Consider the following 17,735-nt stretch of genomic DNA (forward strand, 5'->3'; position numbering starts at 1 on the left):
TAACTTTAGTTTGCCTCAACCAAATGTTATGAAACTTATACAATATGCTTATTACCACAAAATACAGATCAAATTTGAATTTTGGTGGCGTCACTTTAACCGTTCTAGAGTTATGCCCCTTCACAAATGGGAAAATTGCTGAATTTTTCGTTTCCGTTCTCTTACTTAAGTTAGCCTCAACCAAATGTTATGAAACTTATACACAATGCTTATTACTACAAAATACAGATCAAGTTTGAATTTTGGTGGTGTCACTCTTACTGTTCTAGAGTTATGCCCCTTTACAAAGGGAAAAATTGCTGAATTTTTCGTTTCCGTTCTCTAACTTAAGTTTGCCTCAACCAAATGTTATGAAACTTATACACAATACTTATTACCACAAAACTCAGATCAAGTACAAATTTAGGTAGAGTCACTTTTACTGTTCTTCAGTTATGTCCCTTTATAAATTTATATGATATGCAAGCGGGGGCATCATCTGTGTCCCATGGACACATTTCCCATTTATTTTTTAAAATCTGGATGAAAATCTACTAATTAATTTTAGTTGGCCTTATTGAAGTTTTTTTTATTTTTTATTGTTTTATAGGCAGACTGGTATGAGATAGCTCGTCCACAGGTTCATGGGTATGACCTCCAGTGTTTAGCTCTTATTAACAGATATAAATTTGCCTCAGGAGCAGATGAAAAAGTTATCAGATCTTTTGATGCTCCAAAGAATTTTATAGAAAACTTCTGCAGTATTTGTAGTTTTAGTTTGGAAGATGAGTTAAAGAAAGAGGTAACATATAATAGAATTGTTTTGTAGAGACAAGATTACATAATTGAAAATTGTCAAATCACATAAGCATTTATTATTCCCTTTATCCAATGAAAATTATCTTTTGTTAATTGAAAGGTTTGCGTTTTCAACTAAATTAATATTTAATCATCAAAATGCTATTTGTAAGCCAAGAATAACCTTCTAAATGCAATTTTAATCCATATTGAGTTTCCTGTTTTGTAATATAACAATGTTTTTATGCTTACGATTAAATCAAATATATGATAGATTCTGTAGTCTTTTTCTGATTGTTAAAATTGAGTTATAAAATCATTTTTAAAAATTTGTAAGATCCTAAAACCTATATGTGAACATTTTTTACATGCAAATGGCCTTTCATAGTATTTTCTGATGTTGCTTCCTTACAATTATCTATTTAGAAATGTTCATTACAAAGAAAATGCAATGACCAAAAATTGCAAGACTTTTTAGTTAGTTTCTACAAAAACAGTAAATTGTTTTAATATGTGATTTTTTGTTAGGAAGCTCAGAACAGACCAGCTGGTGCCAGTGTTCCTGCTTTGGGATTGTCAAACAAGGCTGTATACTCTGGAGAAGTAGAAAAAATAAACAGAAAAATAGAGCAACACCCTAATGACCAATACCCTGAAGTTTACTTTACACCAGTTTCTTTACAATGTATGATCTTATTAAGATATACAAATGAATTTATAGATACAATTTCAACTGCTAATGTTTCATATGATTTGTATAATACTGTTGATTCATTTATTTTTGTTGATACCAATTTTCATGTGAGATCGAGGAAAAATTATATTGGTGGATCCATTATTTTTGTGGTTTTGCCAAAGTCATTCAAGCATTAAGAAAATGTAATCTTCGTTGAACATTTTAATATGTGGTTTTTCTTTTCCAAAGAATTCCACAAAAATCGGTATCCCATGAATAATAACAGTATCAATATCCTTCACCTTACTTCTAGATCGATAGATAGTGTTTTACAAAAATGAATCAAGACCAGGTACAGTTAACTATGTTTTGCCAGGACCCCCTTCTTGTTTAGGTTTTTTTTTGTGGCATTGCTAAGAAAACTATTTCCTTCTGATGGATGGAAATAAATACTCATGCCAGCTAATTTTTTTTTGCCACCATGCATGCTTACAATGATAAAGTAAGTACTTTATCAAAAACAAAAAGGCTGTTATTCTTAATATTTTAGTGTTTTACCAGTTGAATTATTTTAATACATTGATTTCTCTGTGAAATTATAATGAACAACATCATCTTCTTTTCTAATACCTCTGTATTGTCAAATATGCATAATAGAATAAACACATATTTTCACATTATGACTGTTAATTTATTAATGATTTTGTTCTTGTTCAGCATGTATTCAGTGTTCTCTCCAGTTTATGACTGTTAATTTATTAATGATTTTGTTCAGGTTCAGCATGCATTCAGTGTTCTCTCCAGTTTATGCTGTTGTCCATCCTTCTGTCATCAACATGTTGACAACAACTCAAAAATGCTTTAACCAATTTGCATGAAACTTTGGTGAATTGTTCATATCTATTGAAATAAGCTCCCTTTCGATTTTTATAAATTTTAGATTTTACGAGTTATGGGGTTTTATTCATAAAAAAGGGGTGATTTTCAAGTTTTCGGACAATAACTCAAAAGTGCTGTGACCGCTTTTCATGAAACTTTGGTGACTGTTTTATATCTATTAAAATAACCACCCTTTAGTTTTTTATAAATTTCTGATATGACATTGAGGAGCTATGGAACTTTATTCTTTGAAAAAGAGACGGGCGTATCATGCACTCATGGAACTGCTCTTTATTTTTTTATATAGCACCATGGGATTTGAAAATAACACTTGTTTCCCTAAATTTATAGCACCACATTCATAATGCATTCTATTATAAAATCTGTTCAGATAGCACCATGGTAAAAAATATAGTACTGTGGTACCTTGGTGCTATAAAGCCCTTGGGAGAACACTGATGTATTGTTCAGTTACTGACATGAACTAGGGATTGTCTAAACAAGTAAATAAAGCTTTTCTTGTCCTCTGAGTTAAGAGTATAGTGGTCTTTGGTTCTCAAAATGATATAAACACATCAAGTGTCTAAATCATCGACAACTTCAGAAGGGCAGAGAAAAAAATATGAAAATTTTACTTTAAACGACCTGTACATTGTATATAGATACATGTATTTCCATAATTGTTTCTTTACAATTCATTCCCATTTGCTTACTCTACTCACTATTTATATACATTGCTTATCTATTACAGCTCCTCCAACAGAAGAACATTTACTACAGAACACACTATGGCCAGAAACACAGAAATTATATGGACATGGATATGAAATATTTGCCTTGGCTTGTGATACTGAGGGCAAAATTTTGGCATCCTCTTGTAAGGTAAATAATGACTGCATAGTTATACCACTGTGTAAAGGTGGTGTGTATGATATGTAATTTTATGTTGTAGGTTTCTCTTTTCTAGTTCTATTGTAAAAGCTATTTTCATGTTGTGAATACACTGTATGTAGCAAAGGCCACAGCCAAATTTCCCTGTCATGACCAAAATATGGATGAAGATAAATAGACATTAAAAAAGTTACTGTGAAGGCTCTTGTGTTTTGGATTTTTACAAAACCAGGTGTTGAAGGGTGCAGAAATGTTTGAATTTTATTTGTATTATTATTTGGTACTAACTAGTCTGCAGTTATTTTTGTTTTCTCTTGATGTAATGATATTGATAATAATTTACAAATTTATTTTAGTTGAAATATATATAGCAAATATTCTCACAACAAATAAAACTTGTGTTTAAATCTACAGAAAAGAGAAAACATTCTATAACAAAATTTAACTTAATAAACAAATAAATATATGACAATGTTCTCTCTACTTGTACAAAGTTGAATAAGGATCCGACTAGAAATGACCTCACAATATTTTTTTTTAGAAAATATGGTTTCATATTAATAATATAGTGAAAAATCACAAGCGACGAATACTTATGTCCATCTACTGTAGCAATTATTCTGCCATGATTGTTCTATCTATTTGATGAGAAATTGTTCTCCTGAAGTTTTCTGTTATATGTCAAATGGAAAACTTTTCATTTCCTAGACAATGATATTTCACCATGATGTGTTTTAGGCATCCAAGGTAGATTTTGCTGGAGTTATATTATGGGATACAACAACATGGAATCAGATTTGCACGTTGGAAGGTCACACATTAACAGTGACACAAATGGCCTTCTCTCACAATGGTAATTACCTACTAACAGTGTCTAGAGACAGGACGTGGATGTTATATAGGAAGAGGAATGAAAATAGTCAGAATGGTATGTACAGCTGGAAACTATGTTTGTGCAATATATTGTTTCATTGTGAAATATCAATTATGTTGCTGTTCCACCAATCATTTAGGATTTTATTGTTTAAAACTGAGAAATCAAATAATTCAATGATTGATGTTGTAATGTCACACATATATATATAGTGAAACTGCTATAAAGGTCACCTCTATTAAGCAAAAAGCTGTTTTTTAGGTCCCCAAATTCTTGTCCAGCTGTAGTAATGTATTTGGAACCGCAATTCAGAGGTCACCTTTATTATAAGGTCAGTTTTCTCTGGTCAAGAGCCTGTTCTTTTATATACAGGTTTAACTGTATAGGCTAATATCACATAGGTTACTAACAAACCTTTAAGTAATACTGACAGTTAACTATAATAAGTTGTATGAGATATTTCTTCCACTTTATGAAAATATAGTGCTACTGTTTATGACCAGCTTTTAACTTTCAAAGGTGTTTATAGTAGAATACACATGTCTTTATAACCATCATGAACAGTTCTTTTGTGCTACCAAGTAGATAAATGCATTTATACCATTGCACAAAAAGTGGAGGGGCGCATATTGTACAACCGCTGTCCTGCCATTTCACGAATTATTGACAAATGATGGTTTTAAATTTGTCAGAAATTCACAGTTTTTATACGACAGCAAAAAAATTTTGCGGTCGTATATTGGTATGACGTTGGCGTCGTCGTCGTCCGAAATACACATTGGTTTTCGCACTCTAACTTTAGTTTAAGTGAATGGATCTCTATGAAATTTTACCTTAAGGTTCAATACCACAAAAGGAAGGTTGGGATTGATTTTGGGGGTTATGGTACCAACAGTTAAGGAAAAAGGGGCCAAAAGTTAGCATAGCAAAGGCACACAGCCAACTTTCCCTGTCATGACTAAAATATGGATGAAGATAAATAGACATTAAAAAAGTTACTGTGAAGGCTCTTGTGTTTTGGATTTTTACAAAACCAGGTGTTGAAGGGTGCAGAAATGTTTGAATTTTATTTGTATTATTATTTGGTACTATCTAGTCTTCAGTTATTTTTATACGACCGTAAAAATTAAAAAATTTTTGGTCGTATATTGGTATCACGTTGTCTGCGTCGTCAGCGTCGTCCGACGACAGATGGTTTCCGGATAATAACTTTAGTATAAGTAAATAGAAATCAATAAAATTTTAACACAAGGTTTATAACCACAAAAGGAAGGTTGGGATTGATTTTGGGGGTAATTGTCTCAAAGTTTAAGGAATTAGGGGCCAAAAAAGGGGCAGAAAACAAGCATTTCTAGTTTCATGACAATAACTTGTGTGTAAGTGTATGGATCTTTATGAAATTGTACTACAAGGTTCCATATCACAAAGGGAAAGCTGGAATTGAGTTTGGGGGTAATTGCCCAAATTATTTAGGTATAAGGGGCCAAAAAGGGGCCAAAAATAAAAAAAATTTCTAGTTTCCAGACAATAACTTGTGTTCAAGTGTATGGATCTCTCTGATATTGTACTGCAAGGTACCATACCACAATTGAAAGGCTGGGATTGATTTGGGGGGTAATTGCCTCCAAATTTTAGGAATAAGGGGCAAAAAAGGGGCAAAAAACAAGCATTTTTCTAGTTTCAAGGCAATAACTTGTTTGTAAGTGTATGGATCTTTATGAAATTGTACTACGAGGTTCCATATCACAAAGGGAAAGCTGGATTTGAGTTTGGGGGTAATTGCACTAAACGTTTAGGAATTTGGGGCAAAAAAGGGGCAAAAAACAAGCATTTTTCTAGTTTCCAGACAATAACTTGTGTTGAAGTGTATGGATCTCTCTGAAATTGTACTGCAAGGTACCATACCACAAAGGGAAGGCTGGGATTGAGTTTGGGGGTGATGAATCATAAGGGGGTTCAAAAAATTTGGGGGAGGGATTTTTTTTTCCTTTTTTTCCTTTTTTTTTCCATTAAATTTTCCATTTTAAATTGGGTATTTCTGATTTATATATAAAAGCATAAAATAATGATATGGTTTGAATAGGTAAATTAAAAATTTTTAAGTTCTTAGACTACATTCATTTTGAGTCAGAAACCTATGCTGTGTCAAATATTTAATCACAATCCAAATTCAGTGCTGTATCAAGCTTGAATGTTGTGTCCATACTTGCCCCAACTGTTCAGGGTTCAACCTCTGCGGTTGTATCAAGCTGCGCCCAGTGGAGCATTTTATTCTTAAATATTTTGTAACAGGAATTTCCTTTGCACATATATTTATACCCCAGCCACAAGGCGAAGGGGGCATTAAGTGTTACCCTTGACGATCAGTCTTTCCATCTTTCTGTCTGCCTCATTTTCGTTTGAAAAGCAAACATTTGTGTCCTCAGACACATTCTTCTTTTATTTTAACATATGACGGGTTACCAAAAGTCAGTTCTAGCACCATTGACTCAGACTTCAAATCCTCTTATATCTAAGGTAAAGCTGGGTGTTATTGTGGCGATTTTTGTGTGAAATTTTTCGAGTATGAGGACCAGTTACCATCACTTCAGAATCTGGCTACTTAATAATAGAAATTTTCACTTAATCTGATCTATAGTTTCATATTTTGATATTCTATGGTAAGAAGAGAAGGTTGATGTCAAATAAACCAAACATATTTTCCTCCCGTCCAAAATTCCCAAGCTTTTCTTCCTCTCGCTAAATATGAACTGATTTAAAAATTTATGTTACTTGAAACAGTAAATTTTCTAAAATCGAAGATGTCATTAAGTGATGACTTTAAGTCCCAGCGCGGATGGATATAAAAATAAGGAAATGTATCATAAAACAAAAACAATTATGAATAATGTTAAAATGCAGTTCTTTGATTTTAATTTCAGAGCCACTGTTTACAAGAATATCTGGGACAAATAAGTCAAATACAGCCCATACAAGGATTATATGGGCATGTGCTTGGTCACATGATGATAAATATTTCTTAACAGCATCTAGAGATAAAAAGGTTTGATAACATACATTACTCTACTACTCTATGCATCTTAGCCAGTTAATGCCAGTTTGATCAATTTTGATACTCCACATGTTTATTTAATTTTCTATACCATATAATTTTCCTAACATTGCATCCAGCATTTTCCCTTAAATCATTAGTTTAACAGATTCTACCACTTTACTCATTGACTTCAACGTTTATCAACTCTTGATAATTAAATTATTAGTGGCTCAGTAAACCACACATTTTAAAATTTGAAAGTTTAACCATGAGAAGTGGATAAATATTGTTTACAAAGCCTCAGTAAAGACTGGAGTGATGCTTGAAATAACTACATAGTTCACAACAATCAATGTTGTAATTTTTGTCTGCCGACAAGAAAATGATAGCATTGAAGAAATACAGATATTAATTATTAGTAGAGAAGAAAAAGACCATGTTTACTGTGTTGTGAATTATGTATCCATTTAAAGCATTTAATTTTTATTTAATATATTATTGTTATTGGAAAGTATGGATCAAGTTAAACAATGTCAATATATTTTTTTTTCTCAAAAAATTCTGCCTCTTGCACTTAAAATAATTCCATTTCTATAGATATAGCTGCAGACAGTATGATATACAGAAGAGGTACATTTTCAGAAAAATATTTTTTTTTTTTATATGGAGAGTTATTTTAGGTTGTAATAGATGTTATGTAAATGTTGGATTTATAAGTCAGCAATTTAAAGTCATTGAAATGACATTGTAACAAAATATTTGTGCAGTCTTACTACTTCTCACCCTAAGTACAAAGTTCTTGAAATTAAAATCTTTTTGTCATATTACCAATAGATAAAAGTTTGTCAGCCAATATAAATGAGGCTTTGTTTATAGGTAATGGTATGGTTAAGACCAGACCTGTCATCAGGAGATATACCCTTAAAACCACAGTCGGTAATAGATGTTGGTGATGCAGCAACAGCTATACATCTACCACCTATAGCTTGTTATACAGATAAGTATGTCAATTATTTTTCTTGTCCTACATAACAACTGTACATCTGCCAAAAAAATACTAATGTCTCAAATAAAAAAAAAACAAAACCTGAGTACTGTGTGTCCCAGGTTCTTTGGAAAGTACTTTTAATTTTAATGCAAGTTTTAAGTGTATCTGCACTTAAATAATGGCAGATCCATTATCCAGTCATTTTGATAAATCATCTTTTATTGTAAACAAGTCTTTGCTTTTTGGAATAACAGAGGTCAGCAGAAACATAAATGAAATCACCACACACATAAAAGTTTTTTGTTTTTTTGTTTTGAAAGTAAGTACCTTCCTAAATAATTTCTTTATTGTAGGCTTTGTAATAAATGTTTAATTTCAAAATAATTCATAAAACTGAATATGAATGCTTGCAGTAGTTTAAACTAACTTGTTTGTTCTTGCTTGGAACAGATGTTAAAAATTTAATTAAAATTTGACATAAGAAACAAATATTTTATTCCCGACATTTTATCCTATAGAAGTCTTAACTTGATAGATAAGATTATGCTGCTATAGTTTTAAAATGTAAAAAAAGTAAAACATTTATATCTATATGTAGCAATTTGTAAATTTATGCTTGTCTGTTGACCGATGTGTATTATCTTGAAATAGATAAGAACTTGTGTGTCAACCCAATTATGATTAATTTGATATATGCTAGGCTTTAATTCAGTGACAACAAGAATTTAATCAAGTCGTAAATGCTAATCTTGAATTTACTTCTGAATTTTTTGTAGATATGTGGTAGCTGTTGGAGTAGAAAGTGGAGAAATACTTCTGTATACATGGAAACCATCAGATAATCAAGACGATTGGACACTGATAACAAAACTAGATCAACAGTATCCTTTGATTGGACAAAACTAACACAGCAGTAATTGCATTTTGTACAATTTTTGATGTAATTGACTCTTTTAGGATGAAAGATAAGGTCAATTTAAAATTATGCTGAATAATATATAGCATAGTCTTAAAGACTATTTTGCTTAGCATGGTTCTAAAATTACCATTTTAAAAGAGTTAAATGAAATTCTCATACCAGATATATTGCACACAAAGCAGACCTTTGGAGTAAATTTTGTCAGATTGCTTATGGCCATCAATTTGGAAAATGAATCATTTGTTATTACTAGTTATCTACGTTATTATTTTTAGATTTTAACACCCTGAGGCGAAGGTGGTACTGATACTGCCCCTATCCAACATACTTTCATTTTCAAGTAGTAGTCCAACAATCCAACCCCCATTGGATTTGACCTGCATAACCTACCTATTTTATTAGTCCCCTACCGACAAAGTCAAGGGGGCTTTTGGTTTGCACTCCATCTGGCTGTCTGTCCATCCGTCAGTCCGACAAATCAGTATTCCTCACTTTTTTTCGTCATGCTTGAAGATATTGACTTGACATTTGTTATATAGTTTACACCATGACAAGTTATAGATCAAGTTAGCATTTTGTTCCAGTACAATGAATTTTTAACAGGTAGGGGACTATGTATTGCCATGCAATACTCTCAGAATACTTGTTTATTGTTAATTTGTTATCATCATGAGTATGCATGAAACACTTGCCACTGGAGATTAAACAAGCAACAATCAATCTAGTTTATAGAAAATAAATACTTTTTAAAATTAGCAATGCATATGTAATGTGATATAAAACATGTTTTTAACATTGAATATAAACATTATGACAGTATAAATTAAATGAGTAGGTATATCTCAATGAGACAGCAACCCAAATGACTCAAAGAAACAATAAAGACATCAAGAGGTCAGTCATCATATGGTCTTCAAAAGTAGACATGATCATGAATCAGTTTACTATTTGGACTGGGCTTTGTTAGTTATATTAAGTCTCTACCACCTTGTCTTTATAAAGGTTCTACTGCATTCAATTCATCTATTATGTAAAAGTCTGAAATATGATTTAAAAAATCAACATAAACTGCAACAACTGTGAAAATAAGAATCTTCATATGAAATATTTTACATGAGTTTTATACATGTCGTTCCATTACAGTGTTAACCTTAACTTCCTCAGATTATCTCACCATTTGACAGTAAAGAAACTCCGATTCAAGCCTGTGTTGGACAATAAGACAATACAGTTAGCCAGTTGTAGTGCTGATCACAGTGTTAAAATTTTTAAGATATGTCTATGATCTTAATTTAAATTAACAAAATAAAAATTGAAATGACTATTTTTTCACTAATGTTGCACATTTAGATAACTCTTTACATTGAGATTTATAATTACTGTTTGTATGTCATCAACATGATTTAATAATGTAGTTATTTGGGACTCAATGGGAAAATAGGTGAGTCAAGAACAAATTAAAAGTAAATCTTATTTCATTGATGCTAAAAAAAAGTGAAGTTGTTTACCAAAGCAATTTTCAAATACCATCATACATGTATCTTATCCCAACTTTCAGAGAAGTTACGAAGTATTTGTATTGAGGTTTTTATACGACCGCAAAAATTGAAAATTTTTTGGTCGTATATTGGTATGACGTTGGCGTCGTCGTCGTCGTCGTCGTCGTCGTCTGGCGTCGTCCGAAGACACATTGGTTTTCGCACTCTAACTTTAGTTTAAGTGAATGGATCTCCATGAAATTTTACCATAAGGTTCAATACCATAAAAGGAAGGTTGGGATTGATTTTGGGGGTTATGGTACCAACAGTTAAGGAATAAGGGGCCAAAAAGGGGCCAACAATAAGCATTTTTGTAACTTCCAGACAATAACTTGTGTGTAAGTGTATGGATCTCTCTGACATTGTACCACAAGGTTCCATATCACAAAGGGAAGGCTGTAATTGATTTTGGGGGTAATTGCCTCAAAATGTTAGGAATTAGGGGCCATTAAAGGGGCAAAAAACAAGCATTTTTCTAGTTTCATGACAATAACTTGTGTGTAAGTGTTTGGATATTTCTGAAATTGTACTACAAGGTTCCATATTACAAAGGGAAAGCTGGAATTGAGTTTGGGGGTAATTGCCCGAAACGTTTAGGAATTGGGGGCCAAAAAGGGGCCAAAAATAAGCATTTTTCTAGTTTCCAGACAATAACTTGTGTTCAAGTGTATGGATCTCTCTGAAATTGTACTGCAAGGTACCATACCACAAAGGGAAGGCTGAGATTGAGTTTGGGGTGATGAATCATAAGGGGGTTCAAAAAATTTGGGGGGGGATTTTTTTTTTTCTTTTTTTTTTCTTTTTTTCCTTTTTTTTTCTTTTAAAATTTTCCATTTTAAGTTGGTTATTTCTGATTTATATTTAAAAGCAAATAATAATGATATGGTAGGAGATACACACCAAACAGGATGTGTAAATTATTATATAATAAGTATTGTGCAATAGCAAGAAATTTTCAATTGCACAGTATTGCACAATAGCAAGAAATCTTCAATTGCACAGTATTGCGCAATAGCAAGAAATCTTCAATTGCACAGTATTGCGCAATAGCAAGAAATATCCAATAGCACAATATTGCGCAATAGCAAGAAATTGTCAATTGTACAGTATTGCGCAATAGCAAGAAATAATCAATTGCACAGTATTGTGCAAAAGAAGGTACTTCGTATAAATTGCTTATTTCTTGATCAATTTCAATGGGGTTTTATTCTTGAATTCTTGGGGTTCTTTAATATGCTGAATCTAACCGTGTATTAAGTTTTTGGATTTTGGGCCCCGTTTTTAAATTGGTCCACATTGAGGTCCAAAGGGTCCAAAATTGAACTTTGTTTGATTTCATCAAAAATTGAATTATTGGGGTTCTTTGATATGCCGAATCTAACCGTGTATTTAGATTCTTAATTTTTGGTTCTGTTTTCAAATTGGTCTACATAAAGGTCGAAAGGGTACAAAATTAAACTTAGTTTGATTTCAACAAAAATTGAATATATGGGGTTCTTTGATATGCTGAATCTAACCATGTATTTAGATTTTTGATTATGGGCCCAGTTTTCAAGTTGGTCCAAATCGGGGTCTAAAATTAAACTTTGTTTGAATTCAACAAAAATTGAATATATGGGGTTCTTTGATATGCTGAATCTAACCATGTATTTAGATTTTTGATTATGGGCCCAGTTTTCAAGTTGGTCCAAATCAGGGTCCAAAATTAAACTTTGTTTGATTTCAACAAAAATTGAATATATGGGGTTCTTTGATATGCTGAATCTAACCATGTATTTAGATTTTTGATTGTTGGGCCCCGTTATCAACTTTGTCCACATTGAGATCAAAAGGGTCCAAAATTAAACTTTGTTTGATTTCATCAAAAATTGAATATATGGGGTTCTTTGATATGCTGAATCTAACCATGTATTTAGATTTTTGATTATGGGCCCAGTTTTCAAGTTGGTCCAAATCGGGGTCCAAAATTAAACTTTGTTTGATTTCAACAAAAATTGAATATATAGGGTTCTTTGATATGCTGAATCTAACCATGTATTTAGATTTTTGATTATGGGCCCAGTTTTCAAGTTGGTTCAAATCAGGGTCCAAAATTAAACTTTGTTTGATTTCAACAAAAATTGAATATATGGGGTTCTGTAATATGCTGAATCTAACCGTGTATTAAGTTTTTGGATTTTGGGCCCCGTTTTTAAATTGGTCCACATTGAAGTCCAAAGGGTCCAAAATTTAACTTTGTTTGATTTCATCAAAAATTGAATTATTGGGGTTCTTTGATATGCTGAATCTAACCGTGTATTTAGATTCTTAATTTTTGGTTCCGTTTTCAAATTGGTCTACATAAAGGTCCAAAGGGTCCAAAATTAAACTTAGTTTGATTTTAACAAAAATTGAATTTTTAGGGTTCTTTGATATGCTGAATCTAAACATGTATTTAGATTTTTGATTATGGGCCCAGTTTTCAAGTTGGTCCAAATCGGGGTCCAAAATTAAACTTTGTTTGATTTCAACAAAAATTGAATATATGGGGTTCTTTGATATGCTGAATCTAACCATGTATTTAGATTTTTGATTTTTGGGCCCTGTTATCATTTTTGTCCACATTGAGATCAAAAGGGTCCAAAATTAAACTTTTGTTTGATTTCATCAAAAATTGAATTCTTGGGGTTCTTTGATATGCTGAATCTAACCATGTATTTAGATTTTGGATATTGGACCATAATAGGTGAATGTCCAATTTAAAATTTTTAAGTTCTTAGACCACATTCATTCTGTGTCAGAAACCTATGCTGTGTCAAATATTTAATCACAATCCAAATTCAGAGCTGTATCAAGCTTGAATGTTGTGTCCATACTTGCCCCAACTGTTCAGGGTTCGACCTCTGCGGTCGTATCAAGCTGCGCCCTGCGGAGCATTTTATTCACAATGAGACCACTATGGTCATATGCCACAATATATATAAAAATAAGAAGATGTGGTACGATTGCAAATGAGACAAACTCTCCACAAGAGACCAAATGACACAGAAATAAATAACTATAGGTCACCGTACGTCCTTCATGCAAGTTATATTTGCCACTTGATGCTATACAAACATTAGTAGGAACAAATTATATACTGATTTATTATTTATAATATCCCCAAAGCAAACAAAGTTTTGTTGTACCCCCAAAGTTGAAAGTTTGCAGTGGGTTATATAGGAATCTGTCCATCTATCTGCCTTTCCATGTTCCTTGTAACCTTAACTCCTTCTAAACAATGGACAGATATTGATTAAACTTTACACAGCTGTAGAACAATACCTGAGTATGTGCATTAAGGAATATAATCACCTTTTAACATGTTAAATCTTCTTTGCTGCATCTGTGTCCCGTGGATGCATGCTGTTTTTATACGACCGCAAAAATTGAAAATTTTTTGGTCGTATATTGGTATGACGTTGGCGTCGTCGTCGTCGTCGTCGTCTGGCGTCGTCCGGCGTCGTCCGAAGACACATTGGTTTTCGCACTCTAACTTTAGTTTAAGTGAATGGATCTCCATGAAATTTTACCATAAGGTTCAATACCACGAAAGGAAGGTGGGGATTGATTTTGGGGGTTATGGTACCAACAGTTAAGGAATTAGGGGCCAAAAAGGGGCCAAAAATAAGCATTTTTGTAACTTCCAGACAATAACTTGTGTGTAAGTGTATGGATCTCTCTGACATTGTACCACAAGGTTCCATATCACAAAGGGAAGGCTGGGATTGATTTTGGGGGTAATTGCCTCAAAGTTTTAGGAATTAGGGGCCAAAAAAGGGGCAAAAAACAAGCATTTTTCTAGTTTCATGACAATAACTTGTGTGTAAGTGTTTGGATATTTCTGAAATTGTACTACAAGGTTCCATATCACAAAGGGAAAGCTAGAATTGAGTTTGGGGGTAATTGCCCAAAACGTTTAGGAAAAAGGGGCCAAAAAGGGGCCAAAAATAAGCATTTTTCTAGTTTCCAGACAATAACTTGTGTTCAAGTGTATGGATCTCTCTGAAATTGTACTGCAAGGTACCATACCACAAAGGGAAGGCTGGGATTGAGTTTGGGGGTGATGAATCATAAGGGGGTTCAAAAAATTTGGGGGGGGGGATTTTTTTTTTTCTTTTTTTTTCTTTTTTTCCTTTTTTTTTTCTTTTAAAATTTTCCATTTTAAGTTGGTTATTTCTGATTAATATTTAAAAGCAAATAATAATGATATGGTAGGAGATACACACCAAACAGGATGTGTAAATTATTATATAATAAGTATTGTGCAATAGCAAGAAATTTTCAATTGCACAGTATTGCACAATTGCAAGAAATCTTCAATTGCACAGTATTGCGCAATAGCAAGAAATCTTCAATTGCACAGTATTGCGCAATAGCAAGAAATATCCAATAGCACAATATTGCGCAATAGCAAGAAATTGTCAATTGTACAGTATTGCACAATAGCAAGAAATATTCAATTGCACAGTATTGTGCAAAAGAAGATACTTCGTATAAATTGCTTATTTCTTGATCAATTTCAATGGGGTTTTATTCTTGAATTCTTGGGGTTCTTTAATATGCTGAATCTAACCGTGTATTAAGTTTTTGGATTTTGGGCCCCGTTTTTAAATTGGTCCACATTGAGGTCCAAAGGGTCCAAAATTTAACTTTGTTTGATTTCATCAAAAATTGAATTATTGGGGTTCTTTGATATGCCGAATCTAACCGTGTATTTAGATTCTTAATTTTTGGTTCCGTTTTCAAATTGGTCTACATTAAGGTCAAAAGGGTCCAAAATTAAACTTAGTTTGATTTTAACAAAAATTGAATTTTTAGGGTACTTTGATATGCTGAATCTAAACATATATTTAGATTTTTGATTATGGGCCCAGTTTTCAAGTTGGTCCAAATCGGGGTCCAAAATTAAACTTTGTTTGATTTCATTAAAAATTGAATATATGGGGTTCTTTGATATGCTGAATCTAACCATGTATTTAGATTTTTGATTTTTGGGCCCCGTTATCAACTTTGTCCACATTGAGGTCAAAAGGGTCCAAAATTAAACTTTGTTTGATTTCATCAAAAATTGAATTCTTGGGGTTCTTTGATATGCTGAATCTAAGCATGTATTTAGATTTTTTATTTGTGGACCCGCTATCAAATTGGTTCATATTGAGGTCAAAAGGGTCCAAAATTAAACTTTGTTTGATTTCATCAAAAATTGAATTATTGGGGTTCTTTGATATGCCAAATCTAACCGTGTATTTAGATTTTTAATTTTGGGTCCCGTTTTTAAATTGGTCTACATTAAGGTCCAAAGGGTCCAAAATTAAACTTAGTTTGATTTTAACAAAAATTGAATTCTTAGGGTTCTTTGATATGCTGAATCTAAACATGTGTTTAGATTTTTGATTATGGGCCCAGTTTTCAAGTTGGTCCAAGTTGGGGTATAAAATTAAACTTTGTTTGATTTCAACAAAAATTGAATATATGGGGTTCTTTGATATGCTGAATCTAAACATGTATTTAGATTTTAGATTTTTGGCCCAGTTTTCAAGTTGGTCCAAATTGGGGTCCAAAATTAAACTTTGTTTGATTTCAACAAAAATTGAATATATGGGGTTCTTTGATATGCTGAATCTTACCATGTATTTAGATTTTTTATTTTGTGGGCCTGCTATCAAATTGGTTCATATTGAGGTCAAAAGGGTCCAAAATTAAACTTTGTTTGATTTCATCAAAAATTGAATTATTGGGGTTCTTTGATATGCCAAATCTAACCGTGTTTTTAGATTTTTAATTTTGGGTCCCGTTTTTTAAATTGGTCTACATTAAGGTCCAAAGGGTCCAAAATTAAACTTAGTTTGATTTTAACAAAAATTGAATTCTTGGGGTACTTTGATATGCTGAATCTAAACATGTGTTTAGATTTTTGATTATGGGACCAGTTTTCAAGTTTGTCCAAGTTGGGGTCCAAAATTAAACTTTGTTTGATTTCAACAAAAATTGAATATATGGGGTTCTTTGATATGCTGAATCTAACCATGTATTTTGATTTTGGACATTGGACCATAATAGGTAAATTAAAAAAATTGAAGTTCTTAGACCACATTCTTTCTGTGTCAGAAACCTATGCTGTGTCAAATATTTAATCACAATCCAAATTCAGAGCTGTATCAAGCTTGAATGTTGTGTCCATACTTGCCCCAACTGTTCAGGGTTCGACCTCTGCGGTCGTATCAAGCTGCGCCCAGCGAAGCATTTTATTATGATTATATGATAGTTTTGTCATTTTAGTGTGGAATCATGCATTTATACACTATAAAACTCAATAAGACAGAAAATTGGTTGTAATACCTTTTTATACGCCGCAAAAAAAATTTTGGGATCGTATAATGGTATGATGTCGTCGTCTGCGTCATCGTCCGAAGACACATTGGTTTCCAGACAATAACTTTAGTTTAAGTGAATGGATCTTTATGAAATTTTTAAAGAAGGTTCAATACCACAAAAGGAAGGTTGGGATTGATTTTGGGGATGATGGTCCCAACCGTTTAGGAATTAGGGGCCCAAAAGGGGCCCAAAAGAAGCATTTTTCTAGTTTCAGGATAATAACTTTTGTATAAGTATTTCGATTGCTATGAAATTGTACCACAATGTTTAATACCACAAATAGAAGGTTGGGATTCATTTTAGGGGTTATGGGGCCTACAATTTAGGAATTAAGGGGCCAAAAACAAGCATTTTCCTAGTTTCTAGACAATAACTTGTGTGTAAGTGTATGGATCTCTCTGACATTGTACCACAAGGTTCCATATAACAATGGGAAGGCTGTGATTGAGTTTGGGGTTAATTGCCCCAAACATGTAGGAATTAGGGGCCAAAAACAAGCATTTTTCTAGTTTCCAGACAATAAATTGTGTTTAAGTGTATGGATCTCTCTGAAATTGTACTACAATGTTCCATACTACAAAGGAAAGGCTGGGATTGAGTTTTGGGGTTATTGCTCCAAGGGGGGTTTCAAAAAGTTGGGGGGGGGGGTGGATTTTTTTTTCCAATTTTTTTAAGGGATTCATATTTTTTTTTTTCAAAATTTTTCAAATTTCGAATTTTTGATTAGTTTCAAGAAGAAATCTTCAATTGCACAGTATTGCGC

General features: G+C 32.5%; 1 protein-coding gene and 1 long non-coding RNA gene across 2 annotated transcripts in view; both read left to right on the forward strand.

Moving 5' to 3' along the window:
- The window catches only part of LOC127730611 (elongator complex protein 2-like), a 56,022-nt gene extending 45,662 nt beyond the window's left edge, over window positions 1-10,360 (forward strand). Inside the window, exons 13-20 of the mRNA XM_052239075.1 lie at window positions 590-781; window positions 1,306-1,462; window positions 3,084-3,214; window positions 3,962-4,151; window positions 7,019-7,140; window positions 8,008-8,132; window positions 8,896-9,000; window positions 10,203-10,360. Of these exons, the coding sequence (XP_052095035.1) occupies window positions 590-781; window positions 1,306-1,462; window positions 3,084-3,214; window positions 3,962-4,151; window positions 7,019-7,140; window positions 8,008-8,132; window positions 8,896-9,000; window positions 10,203-10,323 (1,143 nt within the window). The 3' untranslated portion in view covers window positions 10,324-10,360. The remainder of the gene's footprint in view (window positions 1-589; window positions 782-1,305; window positions 1,463-3,083; window positions 3,215-3,961; window positions 4,152-7,018; window positions 7,141-8,007; window positions 8,133-8,895; window positions 9,001-10,202) is intronic.
- Window positions 10,361-10,619: 259 nt separating this feature from the next.
- LOC127730632 (uncharacterized) lies at window positions 10,620-13,504 on the forward strand. Its single transcript, XR_007995201.1, has 2 exons — window positions 10,620-12,012; window positions 12,923-13,504. It is a non-coding gene; the product is annotated as an uncharacterized LOC127730632 (long non-coding RNA).
- The last annotated feature ends 4,231 nt before the right edge of the window (window positions 13,505-17,735 follow it).

The sequence above is a fragment of the Mytilus californianus genome, unplaced genomic scaffold (assembly GCF_021869535.1).
Source record: "Mytilus californianus isolate M0D057914Y unplaced genomic scaffold, xbMytCali1.0.p SCAF_2, whole genome shotgun sequence".
Taxonomy (NCBI): Eukaryota; Metazoa; Mollusca; class Bivalvia; order Mytilida; family Mytilidae; genus Mytilus; species Mytilus californianus.